This window comes from Protopterus annectens, chromosome 1.part0 (genome assembly GCF_019279795.1).
Source record: "Protopterus annectens isolate FY-2018-M chromosome 1.part0, PAN1.0, whole genome shotgun sequence".
NCBI classification, from domain to species: Eukaryota; Metazoa; Chordata; order Ceratodontiformes; family Protopteridae; genus Protopterus; species Protopterus annectens.
Genome location: NC_056725.1, coordinates 1,615,192,822 through 1,615,212,413, shown reverse-complemented (window position 1 = coordinate 1,615,212,413; position 19,592 = coordinate 1,615,192,822). Strand labels below are relative to the sequence as shown.

General features: G+C 45.1%; 1 protein-coding gene across 1 annotated transcript in view; it reads left to right on the top strand.

The window, feature by feature from the left end:
• Positions 1-19,592, top strand: part of DDX47 (DEAD-box helicase 47) — a 596,838-nt gene that overhangs the window by 427,359 nt on the left and 149,887 nt on the right. Inside the window, exon 10 of the mRNA XM_044073445.1 lies at positions 16,221-16,358. Coding sequence (XP_043929380.1) covers positions 16,221-16,358 — 138 coding nt within the window. The remainder of the gene's footprint in view (positions 1-16,220; positions 16,359-19,592) is intronic.

Here is a 19,592-nt window from a genome sequence, read left to right as displayed (position 1 = left end):
CTTATCAGTAGATTCCCCTCCTCCAACAACTGTCTTCATGGTTTTACACAACTAACCACTTCCCATACCCAGTATAACAAAAATACTAATTCTGATATTACTCTGGACCGGATCCTTATCTCTTACCCTAACATTTACCATTATCACAATACACTCTGACTCCCTCATTAACCACCACCCACCTTTGTTCAGAGGCAGACATCTACCAAACAGTTCATCTATAAGGAATGCTGGAGCCCTACTAATTTCCATTCTCACAAGTTCAACAATGTGCTTTATTCCATTAACTGGTCCACCCCTTTTACGTAACCATTAAATAATGCAGGTTTGCCGCCTCTTTGAACTGACAACTTCCTCTTTTCCAGAGTCCCAAGTCCTCTGGCTTGGAAAATGGATGCCCTGTCTTTTCCTTGGAAGGGGATGTTTCTGTAACACCTTTATTCCCTTTCCTCTGTTACCACTGCACAAGATTGGGTAAGACTCCCTTCTGGCCCAGACAGCATTGTTTCCCCCTTCTTTCTCACTTGGCCAGGGGCAATCAGCTTAAGTTACCAGGTGGATCTTCTTACAGAAGACAAGGGATCTCTCATCTGTCATCACTTGACCACACTTCAACTGATACTGTGGGTAATACGGTTTTAAAATTTAACTTGGTATTTCTGGACATTCTCAATAAAATTGCTACACTCGTAAGGAGAGTTTACCAAGCTGTTTGTTTAGATTTATCTCATTCCACCAGAGCACTAATGCACCACAAACATAGCCTGGAGAAATTGGCAGAAACAAAAATCCACAGCCCATCTTCAATCCTATAAACTACTTTGAAACCTTAGAAATAAATAGAAAATAACACCCCCCCCCCCAAATTTGGTCCAGTATAAACAAAATCCCTAACTGTGGAACACCTAGCACCCCAAACCCATGCTCAGAATGCACCCCCTTAAAAACTGCTATTAGATTCATCTCTCACTTCATTGATTTTATTGCTGCCCTAGCCCAAAATTGCACCAAACCAAACTGCTGTCCTGCTGAAACTGCTGTCTTCACTTTAAAATCTGTCCCCACCTCTATAAAACTGATGCTGTGTAAGCTTAAGCCCTGTTCACCTTCTGCCGATAACATACCAAAAAAATACTTAGAACTAGCTGCCACCACCATTGCTTATCCATTCCCCATCTTAACCAACAGGTGTAGTTGAGAATCACATGCCCTAGCTATTTGGGAAAAAATCATCCCAATTCACAAAGGGGGAAATAAGCACTGAAATAAGAAACTACAGACTCATTGCTATCGTGTTCCCCCTTTCAAGAATGCTCAAAAAATGCTTCCAAAAGCAACTACTAAAATATCTACTCCAGAAAAGTCTCTAACAACTACCCAATGTGGCTTTTGCCTAAACCATAGCACAACTTCTGCATAAATTCCCACCTTGGCTACCATCACCAAGGTCCAAGATGACATGCCCAACAGATTGCGGCAGGGATAGTCCTCATCAGTCTGTGGGATAGTCCTCATCAGTCTGTTCTATTCCATCAAGATTACCAAAGGATTTTGTCTTGGACTTATTGTCTTCTATGTACATGCTTCCACTAGGAGAGCTCATCAGAGAGCAAAGGCCTTTAATACTAGTGTTATGCTGATGATACGTTTAATTTACCACCCTCTTCCTCAGGATATGCTATCTGCTTTGGATTCTTCAAGTGAAGATTAGGAATCTGCTCAAAACTTGGCTGCAGCTTCCTATAACTAAATGCATGCAAGACAGTAGCCATGACTGTTTATGCTGCCTTGAGGATGTCTAATTGCCCAACCCATAACTCTTTTTGTGGTACACATTGATAGGCTGGCTGTCGTAATGGAAGGTGAGAAACCTTGGTGTGATTTTTCGTGTCATTTGCTGTGAAGACCTGTTACTTTCACCTTTGAGATCTCCTGCATCAAACATATCTTTCCTTTCAGTGACCTCAGGGTTTATAGATGCATCCTGTATTCTTGGCATGACTGTCTTCCCAATATCTGATGCTGCTCAGCAGTGAGCTGGATTGCCTGCAGCTGGTGCATGACTGTGCAGCAGGATTACTTGCAGATACATCACTTTGCTTTCATTTTATTGCTCTTCTGCAAAGTGCTGTGGCTTGACCATTATTTTATTGCTATTCTGCAAAATGCTGTGGCTTGACCATTTGATTGTGTATCTGGGTCCTCCATGCTTTGTTGCTCTCGGACCACTACTTCCCTAGGACTTGATGCTATTCTTCCCAGGGGTTGTTGGGGGGCCCCTGGACCAAGCTGAAGTCCACAGAAATCTGAGATTTTTGCCACCCTGTGCCTTGTCTCTTGAAACCTTCTCATGTGTTAGAGGAAAACCTCACACTGTTGTTCAGTTCCATAAAAGTCCCTAAAAACTCTAACAGTCAGTTCATGGTAATTTTAGTTTATCATTAACTATTGTATTGTTGTAGTACATTACACACCCACATTTTTTGTCATCATTGCTATGATTTGTCCCAGTACCGTTGTAATCAATCTAATTGGGTAAGAATTGTATGCTACCTGCAGCCAGATGGCTATAGTCCATGGTATTTGTTCCATCACCTTGACTTGTAATTTACCTTTCCTTTTTTTTATTGCTGAATCATTTTATTACTTATTTGTTCTTTTTGTGTAATTTATTATTAACTTTATTTTATTGTTATGGTATTTGGGGAAACAAGCCCCCAACTAATCTTGAATTGTATGTAATGTTACATTACTGCTTTACTTGTTGTTACCAGTTGTCAAGTGTTTGACTTAGCCTAGTACCAACCTTTGAACCTATCGGCCCTAAGGCCTATACAAGTCTAGCCATAACAATTCCCTGGCTATTTCTTCCCACAGTATTTACTTCCCTGGACCTCGGTCTATTAAAGTGACTGACATGATCCCCAGGGTGAATTTCCTATCTCCCATCCAATCATCAAGGTTCCTTTTGAAGAGGGCCAAAGAGGTGCTCTGCTTGATATGTATGGGCAGTCTGTTCCAGAGTCTGGGGAGTCTCTGGGTCAGGAACCTATCCCTCCAGCATGTTTTGTTCATTGTGATGACAAGGTTTAGATCCCTGGAGTGTGTGTGTATCTCTGAGGAATTGGGATTTCTTTAAGTGTAGCATGTCCAACAGCTCTGGGTTTGACATGGCCTTGTATGTTAAGCAGTGATCGCTTTTGAGTAGACGATATGCGACAGAGTATAGGTAGAGTTTTTTTTTTTTTTTTTTTTTTAATAGGTCAGCATAGGGCATCTGCTTTAGGCATGTGATTCTTTTAGTGAGGTATTTCTGCGGCCTTTCCAGTTGTTGCAGATGTCTTGAGAGGTACATACCAAGCGGGGCGTTGTATTCTGTAATGGGTCTAATGAGGGATGAGTACAGTGGGACAATGACCTTCTTTTTTCTGGATGAAAAATCCTTAGTGATGAGGTGTGCCACACAGAAGGTTTTCCTGACTGCTGTGGCGATGTGGTTATCGAAGGTGAGACCACTGTCCACCTGTGTCCTAAGTCCTTTATCACACTTTCGGTGTTTAGTGTACTGCCACCTATGTGGTAATTCACGGGAACATGTTTTTTCCCCAAAGAGGATAACCATACATTTCTTGGCATTGAGCTTGAGCCCATGGCTCTGGCACCAAGCATCTGTTTATGTAAGGCCGTTTTGTAGAATATCCACATTATTTGGGGATTCAATAATGGCTCCCAGTTTGTAGTCATCTGCGAACTTAGCCAGAGTCCATTAGTGTTGGCCTGTACTTCAGAGAAGTAGTTGCAAAACAAGAGCAGTCCCAGGACTGAACCCTGAGGTACTCCACTTGTCACTTGTCTGGAGCTGGATTTGGAGTCTGCTACTTTTACAGTCTGGGTTCTGTCAGTAAGCCAGTTGGCAACCCGTCGAGTGACGTAGGGATTAATGCCCAGCTTAGTAAGTTTATCTATGATTCCAGAGTGGGGGATGGTGTCGGCCTTGGCAAGGTCCAGATAGGTTGTGTGGACCACCTTACCCATGTCCACGGCTCTGGAGACTGATTAGAAGAATTCAATCAGGTTCAGGAGACAATATCGGCCCTTCACGAACCCAAACTGCCTGGGGTCCAGTGTTTGAAGGTTGCCAATGTCTTTCTTTGTATGTTCCATGATAATACATTCTTAATGAGGCTGGTAAGGGAATTTTTTGCATCCTGGGATTTTCCTCTTTTCTGCAACAGTTTCTTCCTGTTGTAAAGTTTGTTTATGGCAAGTGGCCACCAGATTGCCTTCTTTTTTTTTTGGAGGAGAGCGTCTTCGTTCTATTGGGGATGGCACGATTCATGCACGAGTGGATGTGCTTGTACAGTGCCTTAGTGTAGGATTCAGCAGTCGAACTTTCAGTTCCCGTCTGCATGGGTGTCATGAATTTTGTCACTTCTGACTTGAGTAGCATGAAGTTGACTTTGGAGAAGTTTTTTACGGAGGTTTCCTTACTTGGGGGGTGGGGATGGAATGTGGATGTCAAGGGTAATTAGTTTATGGTCAGACTTGACCAACGAGGGGGTGACCATAGGTGTGGAGCATCGATTTCCCATGTTTGTAATGCCCAGGTATAGGATATTGGAGCCCCTGGTGGGCTAAGGATTAGTTGATCCAGGACATTGAAATTTATGAATTCCAAGAACTGTTGGGCAAAGGTGTGGGTACACGAGTAGTTTTCCCAGTTAATGGCAGGGTAGTTGAAATCACCAAGTATTAGGGTGTTTGTTTGTATCTTAATATTTTCCAGTATGTTTAGAAAGATGTAGTGAGATTCGTGCTGCATGGTGGGGTATTTGTAGCAAGCTACAATTTGGATTGCAGTCAAACCTAGTGTTAGTTGCACCTGGAGAATTTCAGACGCATTGTGTTGGGCAACTAGCCTGGTGTTATGAACCACTCAGCGAGTTTTGTGTGTTCACTTGGGTCCCAGTGGTGGTACTTAAAGGAAAACACCCTTCTCCTACAGTTTAACTCAACTCGTAGGTTGCTTTTCTCCCTACACTATGGTTCAGTAGAGTGTGGATACTAGAAATTTGCATGTACTTTATAAAACTTCCTTGCATTGGAATTAAAGGAAAGGAAAGACCACCCGCTTTTTTAAAATTTAACTTCTCACATAATTTGCAGAGGGATTTGTATATACATGTATGACATACTAAGACACCAAGCAATCTGTAGCTTACCCTGTTGGGGACTGCTGACAATCTTGTATGGTAGTTAGTCCTACTGATGTCAAGACAGAGAGGTATGAAACCATTTTCCACTGTTTTTGTTGCAGAAAGGAAGAGAACTTACACTGATTCACAGCTGCTTCCAATGTAGCCTTGCCTTTCATAACAAAACAGAGAAATTAAATCGGTCAGTATCTTAAGGGCAGTTGTCACCTGTTTTGACAAATTTACATAAGCAGTATCACAGTATTGAAATGCTAAGCTTTAAACTTTAAAGGTTTGTTGTTTATACTATACATTTTATGATCATTTAAATTTAGTATAAAATATGTATGTGACATTTAGAGAAAAGTCGGAAAATATATTTTTTGCTAATTCTTGTAAAGTATCAACACATTTACCATTTTTATGCCCTTCCACCACAATAAGATAAAATTGCACAAATCAAGACTTCTGCAGGAAGTGAGACAGTTGGAAACCATATCAACTAGGTGCACTGATTGTTTATAAGAAGGTAATTTATGGTTTATTGTGACATCTGTCCAGAAGATGCATATTGGGTGCACAAATCCTTGAAAAATGGCACGTTCAATGACTTTGTCATTACATAAGTGGAGTGCAAATGCATTTTCTAGTCAGTAAAGGAAATGTAGCAGTTGATGGCAACCATTTACCATATGTGTGCTGTGCCTTATGAAAACATTAGGGAAAAAAGTGCTTTAACTGTATCTTTCTGGATAAGAAAATAAAAATGTTTCCACTGCTGACACTAGGGAACAGAATTGCTTTCAAATCCTTTTTCCCAGTAGCAGCTGTCACATGTACATGAAATTGCAAGGGTACCTCAGGGCAGTGACAGTTTTGACACCTGAGGGGTAAAATGTGGGGGGTAGGGATGGTCAATTCATGTTGGACTACAAAAAGATACTTTGAATGAGGGCCTGCAGTTTAGATACTTTTTTGCAGCTCTATAACTGTAGTTTAGTGTAAATCAAGCCCTGACCGAGACAAATGAGGGCCATTCATGAAGTAAAAGAAGCAGTAATTTTACATAAGGTGTATGACAGCGACTAACACTATTCCCATAATATGTCAATGGCATGGAAATTACACCACTACTTACTTATGTCTAGCATGACTCGTATAAAGCTGACTTGAAATGGATTGTGGGAAAGAGGCTTGAAGAAAAGATCATGTTGATATGTCAATCCCCATTGGCAGCCATTTTGCAAAAAAACATTAACATTCTATAAAAAGCGATCAGAGTGATTTTGAGGTGTTAAAATAGTTCAGAAAACAAAGATAGAGTAAAAACTAGATTTTTTTTTAGTTCTAATGTGTTTTCCTTTAATTCACTGTGGCTGTCTCAATAATTGTAACTAATCTAATCTATCTCTTATGCTGTCTTTGTTTTTACAAAAGTAGATGCATAAGTAGAACTAATTGTATCACAGTTAAATGCAGTGACATTGTGGTCTGATGCCTGCAGAGGAAAGTGTACAATGTGGTATAAATCTGTATCATGTGGTTGTACCTTTGTCTTCTCTCCTTGTAACATTTTCCTCTCTGCCCTGTTAATTATTTCCTTAAATTACTTTCCTAACCTCTCTGAAGCCGCGGTGGTACATCGGTAGCATTGTTGCCTCACAGCAAGAGGTTCTCCTGTTCGTTTCATGGCTGGAGTGCCTTCTATGTGGAGTCTGCATGTCCTCCCCACGGTCAAGTGGCCTCCGAAAGACATGCGTGAATGGGCGTGCCTTCGCTGAAGGTTGGGTGTCAGGCTGACAACTCGGCACCATAAAAAGTCTACTGCCAATCATTAGCGGACCGGAGTTCCGCTGTGGTGACCCCTAACCTGGAAAAGCCAAAAAGACAAACTTTACTAAACCTCTCTAACTTCCTTACACTCCATTCTCTTGGCCTTCTCATCTATCCGAATCACTCCCATAACTTTGCATTACTCACCTTTTCTCTTTTGTTCTTATGCCGTGTATACAATACGACTAAGATATTATAAAGCCCATAGTAGAAATGATTAAAAGGCATCTTGAATGCTTACTTACTGTGCAGAGTTTTTCTGTTAACTCATAGTAGTTGATGTGCACTTTGTTGCCAGTGTTTTTAATTGTTACATGTACTGCTCGGTATAATTAGCACTGCAAAATAATGTGTTTTGTGGGACCCTGCAGAAAATACACAATGTTGCTCAAACCTTCCTGGTTAAGAAAAATGAAATAAGTAAATAAAGACGTTTTGCTGGTATCTTTAGTTAAATCCCCTTGTCTTTTTGACTTGCATTTTGTTTTATGAACTTTCCTGTGTTTCCTTCCTCTTTCCATTTTTCATAGTTTCCTTTTATTAATGGATTAAATTAATCACCCTTTATAGTTGTAAAGAAGTTATACTATCGAAATACAACGTTGAAACTGGTAATCTAATTGTATTGTTGAATTTTTCAAGTATTGTCTTCCATCTGTCTTGATTTTAAGTGTTTGTTTGTCAAGTAATGTGTATGTTTCATAGGTGTGTACTAGGCTAATGGCCCTGGAGCCTTTACAAGCCTAGCCCCCTGGCATTGTGCCGCCCGACTTTAGTTCTCAGTGCCTCTGTCAAGTAGAGCCACTGGAGTGATCCCCGGGGAGAACTTTCTATTTCCCATCCACTCATCTAGATCTCTCTTGAAGAGAGCCATTGAGGTGAGGTACTGTGCTTGACGTATACGGGAAGTCTGTTCCAGAGCATAGGCAGTGTGGGTTATGAACCTGTCCCTCCAGCATGTTCTGTTGATTGTGGTATTGAGGTTGAGGTCTCTGGACCATGTGATGTGGAGGAATTGATATTTCTTTAGACGTAGCGTTTCTAACAGAGATGGGTCAGACATGGCTTTGTAAGTCAAGCAGAGATTGCCACTTAGTAAACAATATCAGCAGAGAATAGTTGGAGTTATTTTGAGTCTGCCCGTGTAGGACATGTGTTTAAGGCCTAGGATCTTCTTCGTGAGATACTTTTGTGGCCTCTCCAGCTGTTGCAGGTGTCTAGTGAGGTACATGCCAGAAGGGGCATTATACTCTATGATTTGTCTAATGAGGGAAGAGTAGAGAGAAATGATTACCTCTTTCTTCCTGGATGCAAAACCCTTGGTAATGAGATGTGCCACATAGAAGGACTTTCTGACCACAGTGGCAATATGGTGGTCGAAGGAGAGGTTGCTGTCAACCTGTGTCCCCAGATCTCTTATAATATCTTCAATGTTCAGTGGGCACCCATCGATGTGGTATTTAGTGGTAACTGAATATAAGGCAATGGATTCAACACCAATCATTGGTCTCATTGTGAGGCCTTTCAGTAGGAAAACTTGGGGAGTTAATAATGGCTGTGAACTTGCAGTCATCTATGAACTTGGTCAGCCAGAGTCCCTCCGTCTTGGCCTAGACTTCGGATAAGTGGATGCTAAACAGAGGACCCAGGACAGATCCCTATGGGATTCCACTCATGACTGGTCGGCAGTGTGACATGGAGTCCGCTACTTCACACGTGGATTCGATCTGTGAGCCAGTTTGCAACCCATCTAACAATATAGGGGTTGATGCCTAGTTTGGTGAGTTTATCCGTAATTCCTGAGTTGAATAGTATCAAAGGCCTTGGCCAGATTGAGGTAGGCTGTATGGAACTGTCTTACCCTTGTCCACAGCTCTGGTGACTGACTCAAAGAAGTCAACCAGATTGAGCAGGCATGATCTACCTTTCACAAAACCAAATTGCGTGGAATCTAGAGTTTGGAGATTCCCTAGTTAATTAGGTCCATGATGATGCACTGCATAGCCTTACATATCAGACTCGTCAGGCTAATGGGACGATAATTTCCAGGTTCTGTAGTCGTTCTTTCTTTATGGAGAGGGATGAATGTAGCAGTGCGCCATTAGGTAGGGACAAAGCCTGAGGTGAGGCTGTGTGTGAACAGGGCACATAGATGTGGTACCAGTTCACTTTGTAATTCATGTAGATCACAGCCAGGGATATTTTCGGGTCCCATGGAAGATGTATTCTTGGCCTTGGACAGTGAAGCTTTAACCTGTTCTGCACTAATGCTGGATGCCTGGCATTCTTCCGGTATTGAGATTGGTCCTTTAGGGGAAGAGAAAGGAGCAAAGTTGACACTGAATCTGTCTGCCAGTATGTTGGCAATATCTGTTGGCTCAGTATAAGAGGTACCATTGTGCAGCAACTTCGAGCAAATCTGGATATTGCCGTGGAGATTCTTGATATAACTATAGAAGGCTTTGTGGTTGATTTTACTATCTGCCACAATTCTGCCTTCATAGCTGGCTTTGGAGATTTTGATGAGGGATCTCAACTTTTTGTTGAGGCTAATAAGGGAATTTTTCCAGTCTTGGGACTTCACCTTTTTCTGCAAAAGTTTCTTCCTTCTGTTGTAGAGTATTAATGGCAGGGGACTACCACTTTCATTTATTTTTAATCTATGTGTAATTGTTGTGGAGTTATTCTTCCTGATCCTTCATGGAGAATGAGCATGTCCCAGTGAAATACTTGATCTGAAGTAGTTAACTTCATTTGTGCAGCAACCTGTGGGTATCGGATCCGAGCCGGCAGTTTTCAACATCTTAGATCCGAGCTCCTAGCTCCTCCCTCTACCCATAAACCCCTGCCAACCCTGACTGACCTCTGATCTAGTTTGCCGCGTTTGTTGACAGCAGCTGGATTTTCGAGCTCCGTACTTAGCGTTTTCTGTGAGAAAGTTAGAAAATTTTTTTCTGTTTTTCTTCATCTTTAGTGTGAGTGCCGTGTGTTTAGACCCCTTTTCCTGTTAACCTTAGTTTAAACTACTCTTTAGTTATAATTTTTTCCCTCCCTCTCCCTCGCTGGTTTGTTAGGGTTTGTGTGCATGTGTTGGGGCCTAGCGTGTGTGTCCTTCTTAGTTTAAAATGTCGGAGGCCCCAAAACCTATTTTTTCCAAGTGCACCGAGTGTGGCAATAAGCTTTCACCAGCTGATGGCCACACTCTGTGTGTTCTGTGCCTTGGGGTTGGACACCTTACCTCTGGGTGTTCCATCTGCGCGGTGTTCAACCCCAGGGCACTTAAGGACCGGAGATCCAAGCTGATCCTGGCGGGTCTTTTGCCCCTAGATTCGGCTTTGGCCTCTCACCCCCCGGCCGGGACTCAACCTCCCGCTGTAGGCCCGGAGGAGAGGGAGGCCAGGAAAGACAAGAGAAGGGAGAAGCACCACAAGCGGAGGGCCGAGGCCTCTGCTTCGGCTCCCCCGGCTAAGCGGTCTTCTCCCTCCAGGGCTTCCCGGTCTCCTCCTCCTCGGATCCGGTCCCCCTGTTTTTCACTGGGCCCCGAGGAGGAGACCCGATCTCCTTTGAGGTCATCGTGGCGGCACTCGCGTCCCACCTCAGTGGCCTCATCGAGATCTACTCGCAGCCTTTCCGATGCAGATTTGGACCGGATGATGAGAAGATTCCTCCAGACCCAACTGCAGATGGGAGTGCTCCTGCCCCCCCCCCCCCCCCTGGGGGGGAGCTCAACCTCTTTCTTTTCCCCGATAGCTCCTTCTCCGTCCCGCTTCCCGGGTTCGGAGCCTTCGGAGCTGGGCAGCCTTGGAACCGGGGGTGGGTCGGCGCCGACAGTCTTGGGTACTTCGGCGCCGACTCTTCCCTCGAGCCTGTCGGGTCCGTTTTTGTCGGATCCGAGCTCTGGGAGCCGAGGGCTGAGCTTCGGATCCGAGGGTTTCAGTATGCCTTCGGCGCCATCCTGGTCGGAGCATACTGGGCCTTCGGATCCGATTGCCTCGGCGCCGGCCCCAGTCCACCTGTTGGATCCGAGTGAGGGCCCGCTCTCGGATCCCAGAGAGAGAGGCTCTCCCTCAGCGTTCGACGTGGTGGAGAGGGCTCTGTCGACTGCTTCCAGACCCCCGGTCCTTGCCACAGCTCCGCCCAGCACTCCTTCTCTGTTGGGTCTGACTTCCATCACCCGGCCCCAGGGACAGCCTGCTTCAATGTCCCAGGTCGTTCCCTTGGAAAAGGGTGTTGCTGGTGAGGCCTCCTCGGACAGCCCCCCCGAGGAGATCCCCCACAAGCGGAAGTGCAAGAGGAGGCACTTGGACTCCCCTGAGTCCTTGACTGAAGACACGGATTTGGAGGAGGGGGAAGGCTCCCCTAGGTCACCCCACCTAGGATGTCCCCTTTAGGGATATCATGGAAATGCTCAGGATCAGAGGGGGGTGGTCTGCCCCAAAGCCGACCTCGGATGAAGCCGTGTTCCTGGAGGCATTTGAAGCAGGCCCTTCTACCTCTTGGGTGTCCCCTTCGGCCGACCCCCTGGTGGACCTGATTACCACCAGGGCGTGGAAGGAGCCGGACACTGTGGAGCCAGTCCCGAAGCGCCCTGTCAGGATCCTCAATCCCCCTGCCGACAGGCCCCATTGGAGCAAGGGTCCCCCCGTAGATGCCATGCTGATGGCGGCAGCCACTAAGAGGGAACTAGCTCAGGAGAGCCCCTTGGTCCACCCCCCTGGCAAGGAGTCCCGAGCGATGGACCGCCTAGGGAAGTGGGTGTTTAGTTCAGCGTCCTTCTCTGTGAGGTCACTGAACTACATGGCACACGTTATTTGGCTGCAGCGGGATCTTATGGAATACGCTGCGTCACCCCCAGAGTCCATGTCGGTGGAGGACAAACAGTTGTACTCCACCCGTATGTCCACTCTTAGGTCCATTTCCAGTACCTCTATGCGGCTACTATCCCATGCCACGGAAGGAGCCGCAAGAGCCAGCGGAGCAGGTCTCGTCATGAGGCGTCAGGCCTGACTCCAGCATTGTGATTTCGCGGAACCCTTCAAGGCGTCTTTCGCAAATGCCCCTTTTGATGGTTCTGCCCTATTTGGGAAGACCGTTCGCAACACCTTTGTCCAGAGCGAAAAGGAAGGGAAGACATTGCCTGCCGTCAGAGTCCGCTTCTCTGCTCCCCAGAGGTCCTTCTCCAAGAACCAAAAGGGACAGAAGAAGATGTGGTTCCGGAAGTCGCAACAGTCTCAGTCTGCTCCGGACCCCCAGTCCTTCCGCGGCAGAGGAGGACGGGGAGGACGCCACTCTAGAGGCAGAGGGGGCCCGAAGAACTCTGCGTCCAGAGAACCTTTCTCTGACCAGCCCACACAACAGCCCTGAAGGGTTGCCCGACTGCTCCACTCTGGAGACAGTCGGGGGGCGTTTCTTGAGGCATCTGGCAGCTTGGGAGTCCATCACGACAGACCACTGGGTGCTTCGCATCATATCCAGAGGTTACCAGATCCCCTTCTCTTGCCCTCTTCTCTTCCCCAAACACCTCCCCGATGTCCCACCCGATCAGAGGGAGGTCGCAGCTGCGGAAATCCGGCAGCTCCTAGAAAAAAGAGCCATCCAACACATCCCCCCAGACCAGCTCGGATCGGGTTTTTACTCCAGGTTCTTTTGAGTGCCAAAAAAGACGGGGGACTTAAGACCAATCCTCGATCTCTTCATTTTGAACCTGTCAGTAACCAAAGAAAAGTTCCGGATGGTCACTCTTCAATCTGTTCTCCCCTATTACGGGAGAACGATTGGATGTGCTCGATAGACCTCAAGGATGCATACTATCATATTCTAATGGACAGACGATCCAGGAGGTTTCTCCGCTTCCGGCTAGGGGCCAGTCATTACCAATTCAGGGCTCTCCCCTTTGGTCTCACCTCAGCCCCCAGGGTGTTTACCAAAGTGTTAGCAGTGATAGCAGCCCACCTGAGGCTCCAGGGAATACAGGTTTTCCCGTACCTGGACGACTGGCTCCTGACCGCCTCGACAAGGCATCTACTCTGTACAGCCAGGGATTATTTTCTTCGCCTTGCTCCCTGGCTAGGGATCACAATAAATATGGACAAATCTGCTCTCACCCCGACCCAAGTCATAGATTCCATTGGGGCCAGGTTAAACACAATCAATCTTGTAGCCTTCTTAACCCCAGAGAAACTTCGAACCCTGAGGTTTCATGTGCGGGCCATCCTTCTATCTTCATCTCCTCTGGCGGAATTGGTCCTGAGGGCTCTAGGCTCAATGGCAGCGGCAATCAACTTGTTACCTATGGCACGTCTGAATGAGGGTCTTACAGTGGACCCTCCCAAGTCCAGTGGTCTTTTCTTCACTACCCTATGAGTCATCCCATTTCCCTCAGCAGGGCTTCCAAGAGGGCTCTCGTGTGGTGGCTGCAATCTCCGGATCTCCACACGGGACGCCCCTTCTCTATGGCCCCCTCCCCTGGCCACGGTGACTACGGATGCCTCTTGCCTCGGGTGGGGGGGCACTCTTCAGGCAGGACTGTCCAAGGCACGTGGAACGATGCGTTGACCTCTTTGCATATCAGTGTCCTAGAGATGAGGGCAGTGCTGTTAGCATTGCAAGCACTTCAGGACCTTCTTCCTGTAGGGACAATTGCGATCCAGACAGACAATATGTCGTTTGTCTGGTACATCAACAAACAAGGGGGAACCAGGTCTTACCCGCTCTGTCGAGAGGCCATAAGACTGTGGGAATGGGCGATCTCCACCAACCGTTCTCATTGTAACGCACATTCCGGGACGGTCCAACATCCTGGCAGACAAACTCAGTCGCACCATCCTTTCCCCTTACGAGTGGTCTCTCAATCCGCACGTAGCGAATCAGATTTTTGCCAAATGTGGGCAGCCCCATTGCGATCTTTTCGCCTCTCCCTCAAACACCAAATGCAACAACTATTTCGCTTTAATTCCCCAAGTCAGGGAATTCCCGAGAGACACTCTGGTGCATGTTTGGCCTCCCGGACTGCTTTATGCTTATCCACCTCTCCCCCTGATGCTAAAGTTTCTACAGAAAGTCAGTCGGTTCGGGAGCAGGATTATCCTCATTGCCCCATTCTGGCCTCGTAAAACCTGGTTTCCTTACCTTTGGTCTCATCTGGTGAATCCTCCTTGGATTCTAGATCCCCTCCCGGATCTGATCTCCCACCCTCTGGGTCTCCCGACCCCGAACCTGGACAGCCTCAAGCTCACAGCTTGGCTGCTCCAGTTTCACTCCTAGCCAGGACTCCCGGCTTCTCTTCCCCAGTCAAAGCTATTCTAGTTGCAGCCCACAAGCCTTCTACTAGGAAGGTTTACAGCAGCAAATGGAGACGTTTCTCTATCTGGGCAGAATGTCAAAACTTTGATCCCTTCACAGCTCCTTTACCTGCGGTGCTAGACTTTTTATCAGGATTATTTCACCAGGGAGCTAGCTGTTCCACTGTCAAGGTTCAACTAGCAGCTAGCTCTCACTACCATGTCGGACATGATCTGCGTCCCTTGATCACTTCTAAGCTGTGCAAGACCTTCCTGAAGGGCACCTTCCTGCTCAGACCTCCGGTAAAGGAAGTGGTACCTCCGTGGGATTTGTCGTTAGTGCTTCAGGCTTTGACAGCTCCCCCCTTTGAGCCTGCAGCTTCAGTGGGACTCAAGTATTTGTCTTAGAAGACGGCCTTTCTCGTCACCATCACCTCTGCTAGAAGAGTTTCTGAAATTCAGGCCCTTTGTGTCAAACCCCCGTATCTAACCTTCCACAAGGATAGAGTCTACCTCAGGACCAATCCCTCCTTTCTCCCTAAGGTTGCTTCCGAATCTAATATCGACCAGTCCATTAATCTGCCAGTCTTCTTTCCCAACTATCACAACAAAGGAGAATACATATTACACTCGTTGGATGTGCATAGACAACTTCGATTCTATATTCACAGGACATTAGGTCATAGGCAATCCGACCAGTTGTTAGTCTCCTTTGCCAAAATGAATTTGGGTAAATCAGTATCCAAAGTTACGTTGTCTCAATGGATCTCGCAATGTATTCTTTTGGCTTATGAAAGTTCTGATAGGCCCGCGTCTCAGGGAGTCCGTGCCCATTCTACCCGATCTAGGTCTACCTCTGCTGCTTTTAGATCCAGGGTTCCTTTAGATGATATTTGTTCGGCTGCCACTTGGGCCTCATCTCGTACCTTTATCAACCATTATAAGCTGGATATTATCTCCAGAGGGAGAGCATCCTTTGGCTCTGCAGTGCTCCGGAACATCCTTCCATGATGGCCGCCCAAGATTCAGGTAGCTGGGGACTCTGTCCCACAGGTTGCTGCACAAATGAAGTTAACTACTTCAGATTAAGAAGTTATGTACTCACCATAACATTCCATCTGAGTAGATAAACTTCATTTGTCAGCAACCATCCCCCCCTCCTTCCCCCTGACCTTCGATTATTCACATTTGTTGTCTTCAGAGTTGATTTTTGAAATTGGTAAATCTGTAGCAGTTGCTGCTTGGGGGCAAACTTGATCTGAGGTCAGTCAGGGTTGGCAGGGGTTTATGGGTAGAGGGAGGAGCTAGGAGCTCGGATCTAAGCTGTTGAAAACTGCCGGCTCAGATCCGAAGTCGGATCCGATACCAACAGGTTGCTGACAAATGAAGTTTATCTACTCAGATGGAACATTATGGTGAGTACATAACTTCTTATTTCACAAAATTAAAATAAATATGTTTAAGAGATTTTAATTTTGTAGTTTTGTGAAAGCAGCTGTCTGTTGGGGAAGAAACTCTGGTGGCTCTTAAGTGAAGAAGCATGCCAATATCTTCATCTAGCACTCCCAAGAATACTGAATAGCACCATTGTTAAGGTCCTTATTTTTGTTTTTTTTTAATTCATTGCGTACTGGACTTAAGTTAACAGCAGTGTGTTGTGCATGCCTGTATTTGTAAGGTCCTTTGTTTAAAAATTGCCGGGTTATGTAGCAGAAACAAGCCATCATGAGTGTCATTCTTGTCCCATTTGACCAGAAAGCTTTGTGAAATCAGGAATGAAAATAAAATTACCAGAGGTCTAAGTTGTGTAGTTGTCATGCTGCTGCACCTGTCAGTTATACATGGGCAAGATATGTTTTTGTGTTTAGTTGCTCAGTGAAGTAAAGCACTGTTTTACACTTTATTTTTCCAGAACAAGCGTCTTGGTGCCCTGAATAAATTTAAGGCAAAAGCACGGTCAATCCTTTTAGCTACAGATGTGGCGAGTAGAGGACTTGATATTCCTCATGTGGATGTGATTATTAATTTTGACATTCCGACCCACTCCAAAGTAAGTAATCTTGCTTTACATTTTTATTGTTTATATTCAGTCTCAGAGGTCATTCATTCAGATTAGAGAATGAGTGACATACTAACTTTTTGCATAGTTTATGGTGGCAGATTCTGCTCAGGAAAATGCAGAGGCATACAGAGTGGAATTCTATACTTGATACCTGGTCTGTGCCTGCAAGTGGTGAGTTGTGATTAGTGTATTGCTCCAGTAAACAAACAAAATTAAATATAATAATGTGAATGCAGTAAGGAAACTGAACAAGGTAACAGGTCGTTCTAGCACAGTAGCTTACCCGTACAGAAAAGCTTCTGGCTTCAATACTTTTTGTGTACTAGTGTTAAGTAGTGGGCCTAAGTAATGGGGCTAACTGGGTTGGAAATAAGCATCTGAGAAATACATTTCCACTTTCTGGGGATGGGAAGCATTTAGACTTGAAGTAGTCTAGGTCAGTGTCTGTCCATTTACACTACAGGAACTATGCGAGGAAAGGATTTCCTTTGTATTGGTAATACAAAGTTATACAGCAGGATTGTTACAGAAGATATGTAGTAAGAAAAACATAGTAGCTTAAAGTCAGTACAGAAATGTAGAATATAATGCATTTAGGAAGCAAAAACAAAGGAAGGGAATAAACACATGGGAAACAGTAGTAAATGAGAGAGCACCTGAGGTAGCTGTATTGGATCACCTAAATGCAAGTAAACTGCATGAGAGTGCAGTAAGAGTGAGATTGGTATAATACTGGGAACTTTAGGGGCAAAGCATCACTAGAAGTAGTACTGAATTAGCAGATCCACTTGAGTTAACAAACACCATGTATACAACCTTCATTGCTTCACAAAATTAATGCTAAGGCAACTCTCCCAACCTAATCACTGCTTCATCAGGATTATTTAAAAATCGGTGTATTTTCCATTGAAAACGCTTTCAGCACTACACCTGAACTCGACTTGAACTTCAGTTTGTATTTTTTGTATTTGTTTTGATCATTCCGTATTTTCAGGAAGGTTATGGTTTCGAACAGTAGTACAGCTATAGGTGCAATGCTACATATGAACAGAAGTCTGCAGTAATACCCACTGTGCATGCAAGGAGGATTTTTGTAGGGTGCACATTAAAACTGTTTTTTTTTTTTCCCCCGCATGCCAAACGTGTAGCAGTCACACAGATGATTTGTCCACGGTCTGCTTGTTGAGTTATGAATGAAAACTGGACCTTGAAATTTCGTAATACCTTAATTTTCTGTATAGGTACTCCCAAACTGAATTTGTTTGAACTTGCGTGTGTGTCTACCTCTGATCTTTGCCAGAGGAGGAGAAAACTAAGCTTTAGAACAGATGCATATTTCTTTCCCTTGTTCAGCTAGCTTAAGGGTGTGCATTTGTTCCAGTTCCTCTATTACATAGTGTGCATTGCAAAACCAAACATGATTCAGTTCTACTAAGTTTTCTAATTACAAATTGGTCAAACCAAGCTATAGATTTCGCTACTGTTACACTTGGCATATTTTCACCTCGTTCTGTTACTATTGTCAATCTGACTCTGTAAAACAGCAGACTGTGACACCACAGTCTGAAGTTCTTTAAATTGTTTTTGGATGACCTTGTCTTAAATAATGTTTCCAGTTATTGGTCTGCACTTAACCTTTGTAACAGAATGAAGTTTCTGTCCAGGAAGACCGTATTAGCTAGTGTGTCCATGCTGCAGTCCTTGAAGTTCAAAAACCTTGTACAGCAATTCATCTGGATAACATTTCTTGTGATCAAGACTTCTGCTGTATTACCATTTCTTCAGAAAATGTATTCTGCTCAGGATACGTGTGAAATTTCAGTGCATTCCAAGTTTGCATGATAGACTTGAAGTAGCAGTTGTGAAGGCATTTTATCACAACTGCCCACCATATTAGTTCTTATCCAAGAGACTTTTGTGAGCAGGTCATTTTAACAGATCTTTGAGAGGAGGAGATGTTCTTCATTCCACATTGCTGCAGTCCTAACTATTGGGTAGTCCGCTGTCCAGTCGGCCCGAATACCAAAGTATATGGCTGACATCGGTCAAGACGCATTAGACTGACGTCAGTACGTCAGGGTACTAATGCGCATGACCGACGTCATATCCTCAGTCTCTTTTGCCGCATGGTCCGATGCAGAAGCAGTTTTGCGAGTGCAGGTTGGCGTTCTGAAAGTTTCTGAAGTCAGAGTTTCAGACCGAATCAAAGTTGGCTAAGTACCCCGTTGGGGAATATTTTGGTTTTTTCTTGCCTCAGTATTTAACCGGATGTCAGAAAAAGTGAATAACTGTATTTCTTGTGGGAAACAGATACCTCATAGGGATTACCATACTTTGTGTATACCTTGTTTAGGGCCTGAGCACGACGTTGTTGGATGCCGCTCTTGTGCTAGATTTAACAAACGCACTATTAAGAGAAGGTTAGACTGTGCCAGGTTAGTGTTTGGGAAGCGTTGTAATTATAAAATGCCGTCGGATGCTCCGACGCCCGCTTCGGCCAAAAAGCGCAAGGACAAAGCAGCGAAGCCTAGAGTGGAAGAACCGACAGTCCTGGACGTCGGTTCCTTAGAAGGCTCAGTGGAGCCAGAGGTTCTGCCAGGAGTTTCTTTGGAGTCTCAGGGAGAAACTTTACTGTTACAGGATGTGTCTTCTCAGGAAGTAGGCCAGGCTGAAGGGGCTTCTCAGGTGGCTGTTCTACCCTCTCTTTCTAAGGTGGTTAGGGCCTCCCCTTCTGTTTCCAAGGCTTCTTTAAGAGGCAGGCCTAGTTTAGCTTCAGTGGGGGTTTCTCCGAGTGTTTCAGGGTCTTTGCCTAAGAAGCATATGCTAAAAATGGCAGAGGATTTGATTACTATGATTAGAGGTTCTATGCCCCCTCCTGATAAGAGGCCTAGGGTGGAACCTGAGTTTGAGAGTTTTGAGCAATGTTCGCAGGCTTGTGAGTCTTCGGGTGAAGACTTGCAGGAGTATCCTCCTTATTCTGATTCTCATGTGGATGATTCTACTCCTTCAGCCTCCTGAGGATTTTTCATTTTCAGAGACTCTGCATTCCATGAGGGAGCATTTTAAATGGGAAGGTCAAGATTTCTCTGATTCCAGGAAGAGGCTTAGGGAATTCTTGTTTTTACCCCAGCATAGGCCTTTAGCTATACCTCCTGTTCTGAATGTGGTAGAAGATGTTTTGCAGAGGCCTCCCTGAATCCTGATTCTTTGCCTCCTGCCCCA